Source organism: Salmo trutta, chromosome 20 (genome assembly GCF_901001165.1).
Source record: "Salmo trutta chromosome 20, fSalTru1.1, whole genome shotgun sequence".
Lineage (NCBI taxonomy): Eukaryota > Metazoa > Chordata > Actinopteri > Salmoniformes > Salmonidae > Salmo > Salmo trutta.
In genome coordinates this window covers 14,849,950-14,867,198 of record NC_042976.1, presented here as the reverse complement: position 1 = coordinate 14,867,198, position 17,249 = coordinate 14,849,950, and the positions used below count along the sequence as shown (strand labels likewise).

Below are 17,249 nucleotides of genomic sequence, written 5' to 3'. Positions count from 1 at the left end.
CATACACCAATTTCACAAAGATTTTTGAAAAACATAGTAGTACAGATAATGGGCGATAATTTGTAAAAGATTTTGGATCCCCAGATTTATAGAAGGGGATAACTTTGGCAATTTTTAAATCTTTAGGAACAATACCAGTTTGCATTGATTTGGTGAAGTTATACATTTGATTAGATTTGAGCATGTGTCAAACTCATTCCACGGAGGGCCAAGTGTCTGTGGGTTTTTGCTTCTCCCTTATTGTAATGTGTCTGTGTGTAGCTGGTGAGATGAGTCAGGTGCAGGACAGCAGATATGAGTAATGAAAGCAATTTTACTCAACAATATAACAATACACGTCGTATAAATACAAGGCCACAAATACAGACCGCAATACAATAAACAATTACTCACAAACAAACATGGGGGAACAGAGGGTTAAATAATGAACAAGTAATTGGGGAATTGAAACCAGGTGTGTAAGACAAAGACAAAACAAATGGAAAAAGAAAAGTGAATCGGCGATGGCTAGAAGGCTGGTGACGTCGACCGCCAAACGCCGCCCGAACAAGGAGAGTGACCGACTTCGGCGGAAGTCGTGACAGTACCCCCCCCCCTTGACGACACCGACCAGGAAGCTGTAACCTGTAGCGTACCTCATTCAGTCTCCTCAGTACTTTGAATGGCCCCACAAACCGCGGACCCAGCTTCCGGCAGGGCAGGTGGAGGGGCAGGTGGAGGGTCGAGAGCCAGACCCGGTCCCCCGGTGCGAAGACCGGGGCCTCACTGCGGTGGCGGTTGGCGCTCGCCTTCTGCCGCCTCACGGCCCGTTGCAGGTGCACATGGGCGGCGTCCCAGGTCTCCTCCGAGCGCTTAAACCATTCGTCCACCGCAGGAGCTTCCATCTGGCTCTGATGCCAAGGTGTTAGAACCAGCTGATACCCCAGTACACACTGGAAGGGAGAGAGGTTAGTGGAGGAGTGGCAGAGTGGGTTTTGGGCCATCTCTGCCCAGGGGATGAACGCCGCCCACTCCCCCGGCCGGTCCTGGCAATATGACCGCAGAAACCTACCCACATCCTGGTTTACTCTCTCCACCTGCCCGTTACTCTCGGGATGAAAACCTGAGGTGAGGCTGACCGAGACCCCCAGACGCTCCATGAACGCTCTCCAGACCCTGGACGTGAACTGGGGACCCTGGACAGAGACTATGTCCTCAGGCACCCCGTAGTGCCGTAAAACGTGAGTGAACAGGGCCTTCGCAGTCTGTAGGGTCGTAGGAAGACAGGGCAAAGGGAGGAGACGGCAGGACTTAGAAAACCGATCCACAACGACCAGGATCGTGGTGTTGCCCTGTGAGGGAGGAAGATGCGTCAGGAAGTCCACCGACAGGTGCGACCACGGCCGTTGTGGAACGGGTAGGGGTTGTAACTTCCCTCTGGGCAGGTGCCTGGGAGCCTTGCACTGGGCGCACACCGAGCAGGAGGAAACATAAACCCTCACATCCTTGGCCAAGGTGGACCACCAGTACTTCCCACTAAGGCAACGCACCATCTGACCAATGCCAGGATGTCCAGAGGAGGGTGACATGTGGGCCCAATTGATCAAACGGTCACGGACAGCAGACGGAACGTACAGGCGCCCAGCTGGACACTGGGGAGGAGTGTGCTCTGTGCGTAACCCCTGCTCGATGTTCGCGTCCAGCTCCCACACCACCGGTGCCACCAGGCAAGAGGCCGGAAGTATGGGAGTGTGATCCATGAACCGCTCCTCTGTGTCATACATCCGGGACAGTGCGTCTGCTTTAGCGTTCTGGGAACCTGGTCTGTAGGACAGAGTGAAAACAAAACGGGTAAAGAACATGGCCCACCTTGCCTGGTGAGGGTTCAGTCTCCTCGCCGCCCGGATGTACTCCAGATTGCGGTGGTCAGTACAGATGAGAAAAGGGTGTTTATCCCCCTCAAGCCAATGTCTCCACGCCATCAGAGCCTTGACAACAGCCAACAGCTCCCGGTCCCGCACATCATAGTTTCACTCCGCCGGGCTGAGCTTCTTCAAAAAGAAAGCACAGGGGCGGAGCTTTGGTGGCGTGCCTGAGCGCTGAGAGAGCACGGCTCCTATCCCAGCCTCGGATGCGTCCACCTCCACTATGAACGCCAAAGAGGGATCCGGATGAGCCAGCACGGGAGCCGAGGTAAACAGAGCCTTCAGGTGACCAAAAGCCCTGTTCGCCTCAGCCAACTACTGCAGCCGCACCGGTCACCCCCTTCAGCAGTGAGGTAATGGGAGCCGCTACCTGACCAAAACCCCGGATAAACCTCTGGTAGTAGTTGGCAAACCCTAGAAACCGCTGCACTTCCTTTACCGTGGTGGGAGTCGGCCAATTGCGCACGGCTGAAATGCGGTCACTCTCCATCTCCAACCCTGAAGTGGAAATGCGGTACCCTAGGAAGGAGACGGACTGTTGTAAAAACAGACATTTCTCAGCCTTGAAGTACAGGTCATGCTCCAACAGTCGACCAAGCACCCTGCGCACCAGGTACACATGCTCGGCGCGTATAGTGGAGTATATCAGAATGTCGTCGATATACCCCACTAAACCCTGCCCGTGTAGGTCCCGGAAAATCTCGTCGGCAAAGGCCTGGAAGACGGATGGAGCATTCATCAACCCATACGGCATGACGAGGTACTCATAGTGCCCTGAGGTGGTACTAAATGCCGTCTTCCACTCGTCCCGCTCCCGGATACCCACCAGGTTGTAAGGGCTCCTGAGATCCAATTTTGTGAAGAAGCGCGCCCTGTGCGTTGACTCGATCGCACTGGCGATGAGAGGCAGCGGGTAGCTGTACCTCACAGTGATCTGATTGATACCTCGATAGTCAATACACGGGCGCAGACCCCAATCCTTCTTCTTCACAAAAAAGAAACTCGAGGAGGCAGGTGACGTGGAGGACCGAATGTATCCCTGCCCCAGGGATTCGGAGAGATATATGTTTCCATAGTCGCCGTCTCCTCCTGTGACAGAGGATACACGTGACTCCTAGGTAGTCCTGCCCCTCCGCCTGCCCTCGACCCGAAACCTGCCCCTCCGCCTGCCCTGCCGGAAGCTGGGTCCGCGGTTTGTGGGGCCATTCAAAGTCCTGAGGAGACTGAACGAGGTACGCTACAGGTTACAGCTTCCCCCAGATTACCGTATTATTCCTTCGTTCCATATGTCTCTCCTCAGACCGGTGGTGGCTGGTCCACTCCAGGAGTCTGAGGTGCGGGAGGTTCCTCCGCCCCCTCTGGACATCGAGGGGGCCTCGGTGTATGCTGTTCAAGCTATCCTGGACTCGAGGCATCTGGCGAGGGGCCTTCAGTACCTCGTGGAGTGGGAGGGGTACGGTCCGGAGGAGAGATGCTGGGTGCCAGTGGAGGACGTCTTGGACCCTTCGTTGCTGTGGGAGTTCCACCGTCTCCATCCGGATCGCCCTGCGCCTTGTCCTCTGGGTCATCCCCAAGGTCTGTGTCGGCACGCTGCTGGAGCCGCGCGTCAAGGGGCGGGTACTGTCACGGCTTCCGCTGAAGTCGGTCACTCTCCTTGTTCGTTCGGCGGTCGATGTCACCGGCCTTCTAGCCATCGCCGATCCACTTTTCATTTTCCATTTGTTTTGTCTTTGTCTTACACACCTGGTTTCAATTCCCCAATTACTTGTTCATTATTTAACCTTCTGTTCCCCCATGTTTGTTTGTGAGTGATTGTTTATTGTATTGCGGTCCGTATTTTGTGGGCTTGGATTTATTGACATGTATTGTTATAATATTTGAGTAAAATTTCATACGTTACTCATATCTGCTGTCCTGCGCCTGACTCTTCTACACCAGCTACACACAGACGCATTACAGGAATTTAGCGAAATCTTCTGAGACGGGTTTTGCGGCCTGGCTGGGGATATTCGCACCCTTCAGCTAATCCACCTCGGACTGCGTTAAATCCATACTGTGTTGGAAGTTCATAGCATCCCTTTTTCTCCCCAATTTTGTGGTATCCAATTGGTAGTTACTGCAACTCCCGTTGCAGGACTCAGGAGAGGTGAAGGTCAAGAGCCGTGCGTCCTCTGAAACACAACCCAACCAAGCCAAGCAAAGCCGCACTGCTTATTGAAACAATGCCTGCTTAACCCGGAAGCCAGCCGCACCAATGTGTCGAAGGAAACACCGTAAATCTGGCGACCGTGTCAGCGTGCATTGCACCCGGTCCGCCACCGTAGTCGCTAGAGCACGATGGGACAAGGACATCCCTGCCGGCCAAACCCTCCCTTAACCCAGACGACGCTGGGCCAATTGTTCGCCGCCCCATGGGTCTCCCGGTCGCGGCTGACAGCGACAGAGCCTGGACTCGAACCAGGATCTCTAGAGGCACAGCTAGCACTGTGATGCAGTGCCTTAGACCACCGTGCTACTCGGGAGGCCCTGAAATAACATCCCTAACGAGATCATAAACCCTTTTGTTTGGTCGAATCCATTAAGAGTTGTAGGAAGGATTTAAAGTTATTGTTGCTAGAATCCATTAAGAGTTGCAGGAAGGATTTAAAGTTATTGATGCTAGAATCCATTAAGAGTTGCAGGAAGGATTTAAAGTTATTGATGCTAGAATCCATTAAGAGTTGCAGGAAGGATTTAAAGTTATTGTTGCTAGAATCTATTAAGAGTTGCAGGAAGGATTTAAAGTTATTGTTGCTAGAATCCATTAAGAGTTGCAGGAAGGATTTAAAGTAATTTTCTTGCAGATCTATTAGATCTTTATAGAACTCTTATGTTGATTGAATAGATCATGGACTGCAGTGATACATACTCGTCTTCCACATTGAGCTTTGAGGTGTTTTTGCCTCCAGTGAACATGATAAACATTTGCTGTGAACTATAGTGAGTTTGCGAATACAAACCACACCCCGCCTCCCTAAAACAAGCTCAGCCAGTGAATTGGCAATCACACACAAGCAACACACACCTGAATCACACACCTGAATCACACACCTAAATCACACACCTAAATCACACACCTAAATCACACAGCAGTACGATAAACAGAGAGAAAGCAGAGGACATATGGATCCTGGCTGCACATAGACTGTAGGAGCGGGAGATGACTCGCAAGCTAGTGCTGTGGATACAAGCAATATGCAGAGCAGTAAGCCAAAACACAGGTCAAAGAAGTTAGGGAGAGACAGGTAGCAGGAGCATTACCCGCGGAATGAGTAGCGTGAATGAGCTGTGAATTCTAATAAAAAGATATGGGAAACATTCATTGTGATTTACTAGTAAATAAATTATTCAGCCCTATGGTACTATACTGTATGAATCAACTTGGAGAGATTCAGTACTTACTGTGGTACAATGACAATCTGGATGAAACAGATGAAGAGGAAGACGAGAGAGGCGCAGGCCACGTACGCTCCAAATCTGGAGTCCACTTGTTTGGAGTACTGAGGGACAAATAGAAATGGAAAAAAATAAGAGCAGTAAGGTAACCAGAGGCTGGCTGACTGCTTCACATCTCACTTGAAACCCTTTAGTGCAGTCTACTGATGTGAGGACACAACAGCCTCACACTGTGAGAACAGCATGTTACTGGTTACACAGCTGAACTGCCTTCCATCCATCTATCCATCCATCCACCCACAAGCAGCCGTGTCTCTTGCTGGGCCTAAAGGATGTGCTCAGGAGATTAATAATGTGTGTGTGCGTGTGTGCGTGTGTGCATCTGGCATAGGTGCTCAGGAGGTGAATTACGAGATCTTTCGGATGACAGGTAATAGAGGAAACCCATGTCAGTGATTATCTCTCCCACAGAAGACCGTGCTGGGGGCTGACACACTGAGAGCGGGCTTTGGATCTGTTCTATGTAGCCACTATACAGCCCATTTACCCAGACTAGAGAGACTGACAGGGAGAGGGGAAAGAGAGCAGGTTGTAAATGGGGCCTCTCTGCACCTTCTCTTTCTCTCTCTCTGCTTTCACCCTCTCTCTCCTTCCCTCTCACCTCTTCCTTCCCTTTCCTTTTATATCTGCGTCGTTTTGATCGCTCTGTCTTTCACCCACTCCCTCCCTGCCTCTCCTTTCTCTCTCTGCTCTCACACCTTTTACCTCTCTCTCTCTCCTCTCTCTCTCTCCTCTCTCTCTCTCCCTGATTTTTTTGTACTCACCATGACACCTGACAGGGAAAAATCCCTTAGTAATAGACTAACACTAAAACATTTTTCTGGTCAGACCATGTCGTTAGGGAAAACTCATGGCCCTCCTGAGTTTGACAATCAATCCTGACACAAATGAATACAGTGCTCACTCGTTTGACATTTCCACTGCTAAAGATCTATCCAGAAGATTCACACAGGGCCTTAGTCCGATTATGTGGATTCATTTCCCTGGAGGAGGACGTCACTACCTTCTTCTCCAGGTCTGGTTCTCTGAAGGTCAGCAGGAACTTCTTGACGTGCTCGGAGCGTAGCCGGTCGATACTCCTGGCGTCGATGGCTCTCCCTAGGAACTCGTCCACCTCGTCCTCTGGGTTCAGGTTTTCCTGCGTGTTTCTGAAAATGAAATGTCTAGATAACACAAGACGAGGAGACACTTTTTTGTTTTCCGTTTCAGGCCGTCACAAGAGGTCCTTCAGCTCTACGTCTCTACGGACTAGCCCACCACAAGCCCCTAACTCACCACCGCACCACAGAACTGCATCACCGTAAAAAACAAAGTGATTGAGATCATCAAACCACTGTCATTATGTTTGTTTGATTGGAATAATCGGTCGTTGAATCAGCACTGCATTGTTTGAATGCATTGATTAGAGGCAATCTGGCCTATTGTCAGTGGATCAGTGGACAAGATCAAACCGGGTGATTCAAATGTTTTATGAATCACAGACAGCATAAGTTACAGTGAGTATGGAAGACACTGAAGTCACTGACACTCATGGGTATGGATGTCCTAAAGTGACTGTCACGATGAAACAAATCCCATTGAAGAACATTGATCTGTCTGTAGCACGTAGGGCAACGCATGGGGACAATCAAATCAAATCTTATTTGTTACATGCTTTGTAAACAACAGAAGCACATAGAATCACATAAAGGAGCTTGAAATTGAGATATATTCAGGGTGAGAATACAAACTGCGTTTGTGACATATGCATGGATATGCACAAGGGCAAATGGGCCATCCCCTTGAGTGACAACTGGATCAGCCAATCACATCTCCAGGATGCCCTCCTCACCCGGTGAAAAATGACAATTTGTCGAGTTGGATGTGCTGGTTGTGTTTTTGATGGTTATTCTGTGTATTATAGCAACAGTAGTTTATTTTTCTGACTACCACATACCTATACAGATAAGCCAAAATATCTATGGCTGTGACACTGCTATTTCGTCTTTAGAAAGCCTGAAAACATGACCTGCAGCAGAAGGTTGCCCAACACCTTGACTGACAGGAGGGGAGATGGGGGTCTCTACTCACTTGTCCTTGGGGTCTTCAAATCCCTGGAAGACAGAAGAAAAGAGCAGAATAGAGGCACTGTTATCTGACTGGAAAATGACTGAATTTCAGGAACAGCTACAAACGGAGAAACGTAAGTGGGGCTAGAGTTTTTTCAAAGAGAAAGAGGTAGAATCCATTCACACAGCCAGGTGTTGGCTGAAAATGGAAGTTGCTTCAACCAGCAAGAGACGGACACCTCTTTCAGCATCCTCTCTGTCCAAACTCCCAGTACAAGATGCTGAAAAACAACAACAAAGGATTGTGTCCCAAATTACACCCTATTCCCTTCCTACATAGTGTATTACTTTTGACCAGGACCCATAAAGCTCTAGTCAAAAGTGGTGCATTATATAGGGAATAGGGTGCCATTTGGGATGCACACAAAGTTGAGAACAACAGCTAGCCAGGCAGGCATCTTCCTAGGAAGATGAGTCAATAGTGGTTTTAGAGAAGACTGTCTTAACAACTGAAGAGTTTCTGAAGAGTTTCGACATCTACTGTATCACGGACCTGCAGGGACCTCTACTGGATGAAGATAGCAACAACAGCAGGAGATAAAATGTGCTGTACAGGTCCAAGAAACAATAACACGTCTCCAGTATATAGTCGTCCTTTTTTCAAATCTAGGTATACTCCTACATTTTCCTAATTGTGAACAAAGCTGAAAATACCCTGGGACCCTTATTATTTTGGACATGGCTTTCCAACAGAATTTCTGAATAACTTATAATAACAAGCAATTCCACTGCCCTCTACAAACAGAGAGGTGGAACATCCCCAAATACCAGCATTCTTTCTTTTATATGGAATAGGAGAACAGGGATTAATGACATAGTAGGAATGTACGACAGAAACACAGTGGACAGCAAGTCATAAGTCATCTCCACTCTGCTGCCTGCCCTGCAGTGCTGGGAGGTTGGAGGACAGGGGCTAGTGTGGGAACTACTATCACTGTGACTCCCTTTCCCCTCACACAGACCCATTCTCTTTACCTCATGCCCTCTGTCTCGCTCCCTCGCTCCCTCTATCTCCGCTCTTTCTCTACCTCTGCTGCTGTGTGATTTAGGAGCAGAGAGAGAGAGAGGAGCAGAGAGAGAGATACCAAAACAGAGCAATAGAGACATACAGAGAGGGAGAGACAGACAAACAGAGACAGAAACAGAGAGACAGAGAGAGAGAGAGAGAGAGACAGAGAGAGACAGAGGTCGTTATGGGATATTATGTGTGGATGGATTAAATTGTTTGTTTTTTCATCAATTTTAGAATAAGGTTGTAATGTAACAAAATGTGGAAAAAAGTCAAGGGGTCTGAATACTTTCCCGAAGGCACTGTACATCCAACGACGTAGTGTATAAATCTGTCAGAGAGACTGTCACAGCTGTCTGACTATGAACTATGGCAACATTTTTTTGTTTTATATCTGTAAACTATTGCCTCATCCATTCCCTTGTTACTACCTTTCTTGCCCAAGGATCAAAGTTTACAACGAAAAAATTGTTGCAGCTGGAAAATAATTGACATAAATAATTATCGGACACAAATCTGCACACCAAAAACTTTGGGGTGTAGACAAAAGTATGTAGGTGCTATGATTGGAAGCAGATTCAGCTCATTATCGTATTGACATAGAGTCGTTGAGTTAATATTAGGAGAGGAGAGGATAGGAGGAGGGAGGGGAGGAGAGGAAATGAGAGAAGAGCAGGGGAGAGGGGAGGACAGCAGGTGAGAGGGGAGGAGAGGAAAGGTAAACAACAACAGAGTGGTGTGGTAGTGAGTTACCATAGCAGCATTGATTTAGCTCAGTGGGAGGCCTGGGGGAACAGAAAGAGGAAACTCAATATGGTCACACTATTCTGTCAACGATATGCTGTCATTCTATTGTTTATTTTCTCTGTGTGTGTGTGTGTGTGTGTGTGTGTGTGTGTGTGTGTGTGTGTGGGTCTTTTTTGTGTAAAAGAGATTCTCTTTGGAATTCTGAGTGATATTCTGCTACAGATGGGACCTTACTGACTGAATGTTTGGGCATTTGTTCATCCCTGTTGCCCACGTATTGTGACAGAGTGAGTGGTCCTCGAGAGACTGGCTGAAGAGGTAAACCATGGTGTGGAGGGCCACTGCTTGCTGCCCGCCTGCCACCCCCTCTACCCTTGAAACTATACAGCTTTCCGGGCATTCATTAAACTTGCAGGGTTTCCCAAACTCAGTCCTGCCTGTTTTTGTCCTAGAGCTACACAGCTCATTGAAATAACCAACTCATCATCAAACGTATTATTTGAATCAGTTGTGTAGTGCCAGGACTGGGTTTGGGAATGTCTGCACTACAAAATGCTAATTATTTCCATCGTTGTCTCAGAAGATTGAAGAGAAACGTGGATATAAGGAATAAATGTGTTACTGTCAATGTTGATAGTTCTAGATTTTTTTGTGGGGGGGGTCAAAGAATCTGTTAAATGACTATTTATTATTATATTATTATATGCCCCTGTGGTAGTTTTGCTCTGAGGTCAGAGGGTATTTCACCATTCTGTTTTATATCAGACTTCATCCCACTGATGTCTACACAGACAGGAAGCACTCTCTCTCTCTCTCTCAGCCACCGGGGCAGGGACATACACTGAGTGTACAAAACATTAAGAACACCTGCCCTTTCCATGACAGACTGACCAGGTGAATCCAGGTGAAAGCTATGATCCCTTATTGATGTCACCAGTTCAATCCACTTCAATCAGTATAGATGAAGGGGAGGAGACAGGTTAAAGAAGGATTTTAAAGTTTTGAGACAATTGAGACATGGATTGTGTATATATGCCATTCGGAGGGTGAATGGGCAAGACAAAATACTCAAGTGCCTTTGAACAGGGTATGGTAGTAGGCGCAGGCGCAGTGCTTTGTGTCAAGAACTGCAACATTTCCCATGTGTATCAAGAATGGTCCACCACCAAACGACATCCAGTCAACTTGACACAACTGTGGGAAGAATTGTAGTCAACATGGGCCAGCATTCCTGTGGAACGCCTTCGACACTTTGTAGAGTCCATGTGTAATAGAGTGATGTTGTTCCCCTAGATTATGCACCAAGTTGCACGCAAGGACAGTTCAAGTAGGCCAGGGCAGGAGGGGATGTTAATAAGTTAATAACAATAATAATAATTCAATGTGTTTTCTTTATTTAATTACAGCAGCATAGTTAATGTTATTTTTCGGTGTACAAATTTTTTTTGATATCTATATTGTAAATACACCTAATTGTAAAAGTTTGTATATTTTGGTTTGGTCCATCGCGGGTTATCCGTACTTATGGACCCTTTTATCGTTCTCTTTTGCCGGACCTTCAGCTAGCAAGGTATGTTGTCCTTGGCGCCGTAATTTGGCAATATAAAACTGTGGTAAAGTTACATAAAGTGCTGTTACGCAATTATATGTTTTGTTACAATGTGAACAATTATAAAGATTTATGTTAACTTTCACCAAGCTCGCTAATTAGGGTACCTATTGTAACTCGGGAGTATTTGGGACCGTGTTTGAGTGAGTTGCTATGTGGTCACGCAGGTGCCCGAGAGCTGTGACTGCACCGAGGGCTAACCTATTGTGTGTTGTCTCTTCGTGTGCAGGACCAATAAACATGATTCAACCATCATAATTCCAGTTGTGGCAGTGTCCTGATTAAAAGTACACAACGCAGAACGAACCACGCTACACATGCCCCAACAAATTGAGGCTGTTCTAAGGGGGGGGGGGGAAGGGGAATCTGTCCCCAAGTATTCCAATGTATAAATAATGTGATCGTATCCCATTGTAATCAATGTCAGAAATTATACTTTCTTAGTCAAATACTATATCTGGGGCAACAGGTATAGCATCGAGGTTAGAGCGTTGGGCCATTAACCGAAAGGTGAAAACCTGTCGCTGTGCCCTCGAGCAAGGCACTTAACCCAAATTGCTCCAGGGGTGCTGGACAATGGTGACCCTAGCCGTGATCCCACTCCCTGCGGTTGTCTCAGGGGGATTTGTGATATGCAAAAACACATTTGCATTAAAGTGTGTAACAGGAAATATAAGCACCCTCCAAATTATTATTATTATCTATTTGTGATTCTTGCGGTCAATTTGCAGTGTGCAAATTATTTATAACTATCTTCTGGCCCCTGACTATCCACTCATGGAAAAATCGTCCCGCGACACACGCGATAACATGACCGTCACACATCCTTGGCTTTCTATAGTCCCTGGTTAACACACACAAACACACAACAACAACAACCTGGCCCTGCTGTGAAGGACAGAGCGGAGAAGAGTAAATATAGAGTATTCCTGAATTGGGGTGAGGGCAGCATGTTATCTCACCATCCTCTTCATCTCCTTAGAGATCTGGTTTCCTCCCATGTGGTTGTAGAAGGGCCGGTCGGTCCAGGGGCCCATGTTGTGGGTGACAGAGTTGGCGCGCTGACGGTTCATCTTGGCTATCATCGCCTTCTCGTCTTTCTGCAAGGCAAGGGAGACAGACTAATATACTTAGGGATGGTAATGGAAAAGGTCACTCTGGGAAGTAGGAAGGAAGCTACCAATATAAAATCCTTTATTAATTAACCATGAAAGGCGCATGTTTAAATGTTAAAATGGTTTTACTGACTACTGGTACCCAGCTCCCCCAGTGTGTCCACCTTTTCTACCCATGACACAGACTGACGTTTCTACCCATGACACAGACTGACGTTTCTACCCATGACACAGACTGACGTTTCTACCCATGACACAGACTGACGTTTCTACCCATGACACAGACTGACGTTTCTACCCATGACACAGACTGACGTTTCTACCCATGACACAGACTGACGTTTCTACCCATGACACAGACTGACGTTTCTACCCATGACACAGACTGACGTTTCTACCCATGACACAGACTGACGTTTCTACCCATGACACAGACTGACAGATACAGTATATTGTATTTCTAGAAGTTGAATTACATGCATGCTCACAATCACTAAATCTACTGTAAATCAATTCCATGTTTTTCAACGTTTCTTCTACAATTAAATATGGTTAAAGGTCTGGGATGAGTGTAGTGATTCAACCAGAATGGGAAAGGTAGAGAACTAAAGCCTGCGTCTTTAATGGCACCCTATTCCCTATAGTGCACTAGGTCTCTGGTCAACTGTATTGCACTCTATAGGGAATAGGGTCTCATTTGGGACGCACACTGAAATGTATCACTAATGTAACAGCGATCTTGAGAAACAACCCATTCCCAGTTCATTGATAGGTTAGAATGGAGTATATAGCAATATGATACATCATGTGAAAACACACATGATATGTTAGCTGGAGTCAAAACTTGTGATATCGCCACAGGACTGATATGACACACACACACAGCTTTATTTATGTTAGAGTCTATGTGACTATGTTACTCTATGTTAATTTGTGTTACTCTATGTTACTCTGTTTTACTGTGTGTTACTCTGTGTTACTATGTGTTATTCTGCGGTACTATATGTTACTCTGTGGTATTCTGTGGTACTCTGTTACTCTGTGTTATTCTGTTGCTCTGAGTTACTCTGTTACTATATCTTACTATGTTACTCTGTGTTACTATATCTTACTATGTTACTCTGTGTTATTCTGTGTTACTCTGTGCTACTCTGTTACTCTGCTACTCTGTGTTACTGTGTTACTCTGTTACTCTGTGTTACTCTGTTACTCTGAGTTACTGTGTTATTCTGTGTTGCTCTGTGTTGCTCTGTGTTACTCTGTGCTATTCTGTTTCTCTGAGTTACTCTTTCACTCTGTTTTACTCTGTGCTACTCTGTGCTACTCTGTGCTACTCTGTGCTACTCTGTGCTACTATGCATTACTCTATGTTACTATGCATTGCTCTGTGTTACTCTGTGTTACTCTGTTACTCCGGGTTACTCTGTTACTCTGTTAATCTATGCTCATGTTACTTTATCTTACTCTGTTACTCAATTTTACTCTGTTACTCTATGCTACTGTTACTCTCTTATCTTACTCTCTTATCCTTTTCTACACACACCCACACACACACACACACACCCTTTTCTGGCTGCAGCCCACGATGAGGTAAGTTTCTATGTTGTGTTTCTTCAGATAGACGTTCCTCGCTCCTCCTGATCCTGGCTCTACCTCATAGTCTCCACTCAGGTAGTTCAGAGTGGCCTTGGTGATGTGGATCCGCCTGGCACAGTAACACACCAATGACTTACTGGGCACAATGGACAGGGATTGACAGTATTCATTTATTTCATGTTTATACCATAACAAATTATGATGTAATATTGTCATATTCATAATGTAGTGTAAATCTTTGTTCCCCATTTGACTTTTACAAGTTGTTCTTCTGTCAAATACAGCAAGACAATGTGAAGTCAGATGAATTAATGGGTACAGTATAGTATGTTGCACTGTGAACTGTGTATTCACTGAGACTAGGGTTAAGTTCCAAAATAAGAACGAATGCTCAATACATAGCTTCATTCTATGTGGTACTCTAAGTAGTATGCTAATGTATAATGGAACACAGCCTAGTACTGTCATTGGGTGAGTGACTGTGTACTGGTTTGATGTTATTGGCTGGACGTACCCTGCCGCACCCCCGGCCTCCATGTGATTGGCTAATGTGACATCGTTGGACCACACATCAAACTGCCACTTCCTGAGTCCCAGCACCCCACAGTGGACCCTGCCGCTATGGATTCCCACACGCATGTTCACGTTGACCCCCGTCACCTCTCTCACCAGCCTGGAACACAGACAGAAACAGTCAGAAACAACTGATTGACAGATTGACCACATCATCAAGCAATAGAAGGGAGTAAGAGGAAATAGGGAGTAAGATGAGAGACAAATTAGACACGCATGAGTAACAGTAATGCTTCCACAACTATAGCAAACTGAATCCACAGGAAGTTCTCCTTCCTTGCAGTGAGGCTCCAGTATGTGTGACCTATCTCTGGCTAATACCTGACTGACTGACTGACTGACTGATCACTTGACTGACCGACTAACTGACTGACCACTTGACTGACCAACTGACCGACCGACCTTCTGATCAGTCAAGTGGTCGGTGAGTCAAGTGGTCGGTCAGACGGTCAGTCAAGTGACCGGCCGACTGACTGACCGACCGACCACTTGACTGACCGACTGACTGACCAACTGACTGACTGACCGACCGACTCACTGACTGACTGACCGACCACTTGACTGACCGACTGACTGACCAACTGACTGACCGACCAACTGATTGACCGACCGACCGACTGACCACAGGGCAGAGCAGACAGAGGACAGGAACACAGTGTCTGTCTGGCCCCGCCCATCCTTTATAATGACTCACATCCTCTTACAGGAGTCAGAGAGAGAGAGAGAGAGAGAGAGAGAGTAGGGCAATGCATTTGTGTGGTCTTTCTTTATTAGATATGGCCGGTGGCATACTGTAATCATCCAAACCTCATGACGTCAGAACTAATGTTCTAAGGCAGGGCCACCTCAGAGCAGTCGTTGACTCAACCTCTGCAGACACAAATTAGGCTAAGTGCCTCTTCACGGGGATAGAATAAACTTGATTTGATCTTGCCAACTGTTTGGCTTCTCAGTACTGGGAGTAAAGTAGAGTACAATGGAACTAATCCTCTCTAGACAAGCGTGTTTTACCGTGAGCTGTGCTGGACAGAGCCAGACCAGACAAGGTCTGTTGTTTTCCTTGACATATACTTTTATATAATATAGACAGTTTACAGTGCTCTCAGAAAATATTCACACCCATTGACTTTTTCCACATTTTGTTGTGTTACAGTCTGAATTTAAAATGGATTAAATTGAGATTTTGTGTCATTGGCCTGAAATTGTGTTTAGATTTTTTTTTTCAACAAATGTTAATAAAAAATTCAAAGCTGAAAAGTCAATAAGTATTAGTATTCAATCCTTTTGTTATGGAAAGCCTAAATAAGTGCAGGAGTAAATATTTGCTTAAACAATAAGTTGCATGGACTCATTCTGTGTGCAATAATATTGTCTAACAGATTTTTTTTATGAATACCTCATCTCTGTACCCCATACATACAATTATCTGTAAGATCCTTCAGTCACAAAGACCAGGGAGGTTTGCAATGCCTTGCAAAGAAAGGCACCTATTGGTAGATGGGTAAAAAAAAAAGCTGAAATGTAATATCCCTTTGAGCATGGTGAAGTTATTAATTACATTTTGGATGGTGTCACTACAAAGATACAGGCGTCCTTCCTAACTCAGTTGCCAGAGAGGAAGAAAAACGCTCAGATTTCACCATGAGGCCAATGATGACTTTAAACAGTTACAGATTTTAATGGCTGTAATAGGACAAAACTGAGGATGGATCAACAACATTGTAGTTACTCCACAATACTAACCTAATGACAAAGTGAAAAGAAGAACCATCAAACAGGCAAAGCATCAATAGAGGACTAAGATTGAATCCTACTACATCGTCGGATGTGGCAGGGCTTGCAAATTATTACGGACTACAAAGGGAAGACCAGCCGTGAGCTGCCTAGTGACGCGAGCCTACCAGACGAGCTAAATACCTTTATGCTCGCTTCAAGGCAAGCAACACTGAAGCATACATGAGAGCACCAGCTGTTCCAGACGACTGTGTGATCATGCTCTCCGTAGCCGATGTGAGCAAGACCTTTAAACAAGTCAACATTCACAAGGCCACGGGTCCAGACGGATTACCAGGAAGTGTACTCAGACCATGCGTGTATCAACTGGCAAGTGTCTTCACTGTCATTTTCAACCTCTCCTTGACTGAGTCTGTAATACCTACATAACACCTGTTCCCAAGAAAGTGAAGGTAACCTGCCAAATGACTACCGCCCCGTAGCACTCACGTTGGTAGCCATAAAGTGGTGTATATAGGTCCTGGATGGCAGGAAGCTTGGCCCCAGTGATGTACTGGGCCGTATGCACTACCCTCTGTAGTGCCTTACAGTCAAAGACTAGTCACCCAAGACAAAGACTGTTCTTTCTGCTACCGCACAGCAAGCGGTACCGGGGAAAGCGATACCAAAAGTTTTCTTAACAGCTTCTACTCCGAAGCCATAAGACTGCTGAACAATGAATCAAATAGCCACCAAAACTATTTACATTGAAACACTCCCCTTTTGTTTTTACACTGCTGCTTCTCGCTGTTTATTATCTATGCATAGTCACTTTACCCCTACCTATATGTACAAATTACCTCATCTAACCTGTACCCCCGCACATTGACTCGGTACTAGTACCCCTGTCTATAGACTCATTATTGTTATTATTATTAATAAATATATATTTTTTTTACTTTAGTCAATTTAGTAAATATTTTCTTAACTCCATTTCTTGAACTGCATTGTTGGTTAAGGGCTTGTTAGTAAGCATTTCATGGTAAGGTCTACACCTGTTGTACTCGGCTCATGTGAGAAATAACATTTGATTTGATTTGATTTGAAATCCAACACAATAGATCACTGAGTACCACTTTACATTTTTTCAAGCATGGTGGTGGCTGCATCATGTTATGAGTATGCTTGTCATCAGCAAGGACTAGGGAGTTTTTTTAGGATAAAAAGAAATGGAATAGAGCTAAGCACAGGCAAAATCCTAGAGGAAAACCTGGTTCGGTCTGCTTTCCAACAGACACTGGGAGACAAACTGACCTTTCAGCAGGACAATTGGATACTTATGTAAATGTTTTCATTTTGTCATTATGGGGTATTGTTTGT

General features: G+C 45.9%; 1 protein-coding gene across 1 annotated transcript in view; it reads right to left on the bottom strand.

The window, feature by feature from the left end:
- Positions 1-17,249, bottom strand: part of adcy5 (adenylate cyclase 5) — a 156,590-nt gene that overhangs the window by 13,431 nt on the left and 125,910 nt on the right. Inside the window, exons 6-11 of the mRNA XM_029702381.1 lie at positions 14,098-14,256; positions 13,551-13,692; positions 11,835-11,972; positions 7,470-7,492; positions 6,403-6,547; positions 5,346-5,443 (exon numbers count right to left, since the gene is read on the bottom strand). Of these exons, the coding sequence (XP_029558241.1) occupies positions 5,346-5,443; positions 6,403-6,547; positions 7,470-7,492; positions 11,835-11,972; positions 13,551-13,692; positions 14,098-14,256 (705 nt within the window). The remainder of the gene's footprint in view (positions 1-5,345; positions 5,444-6,402; positions 6,548-7,469; positions 7,493-11,834; positions 11,973-13,550; positions 13,693-14,097; positions 14,257-17,249) is intronic.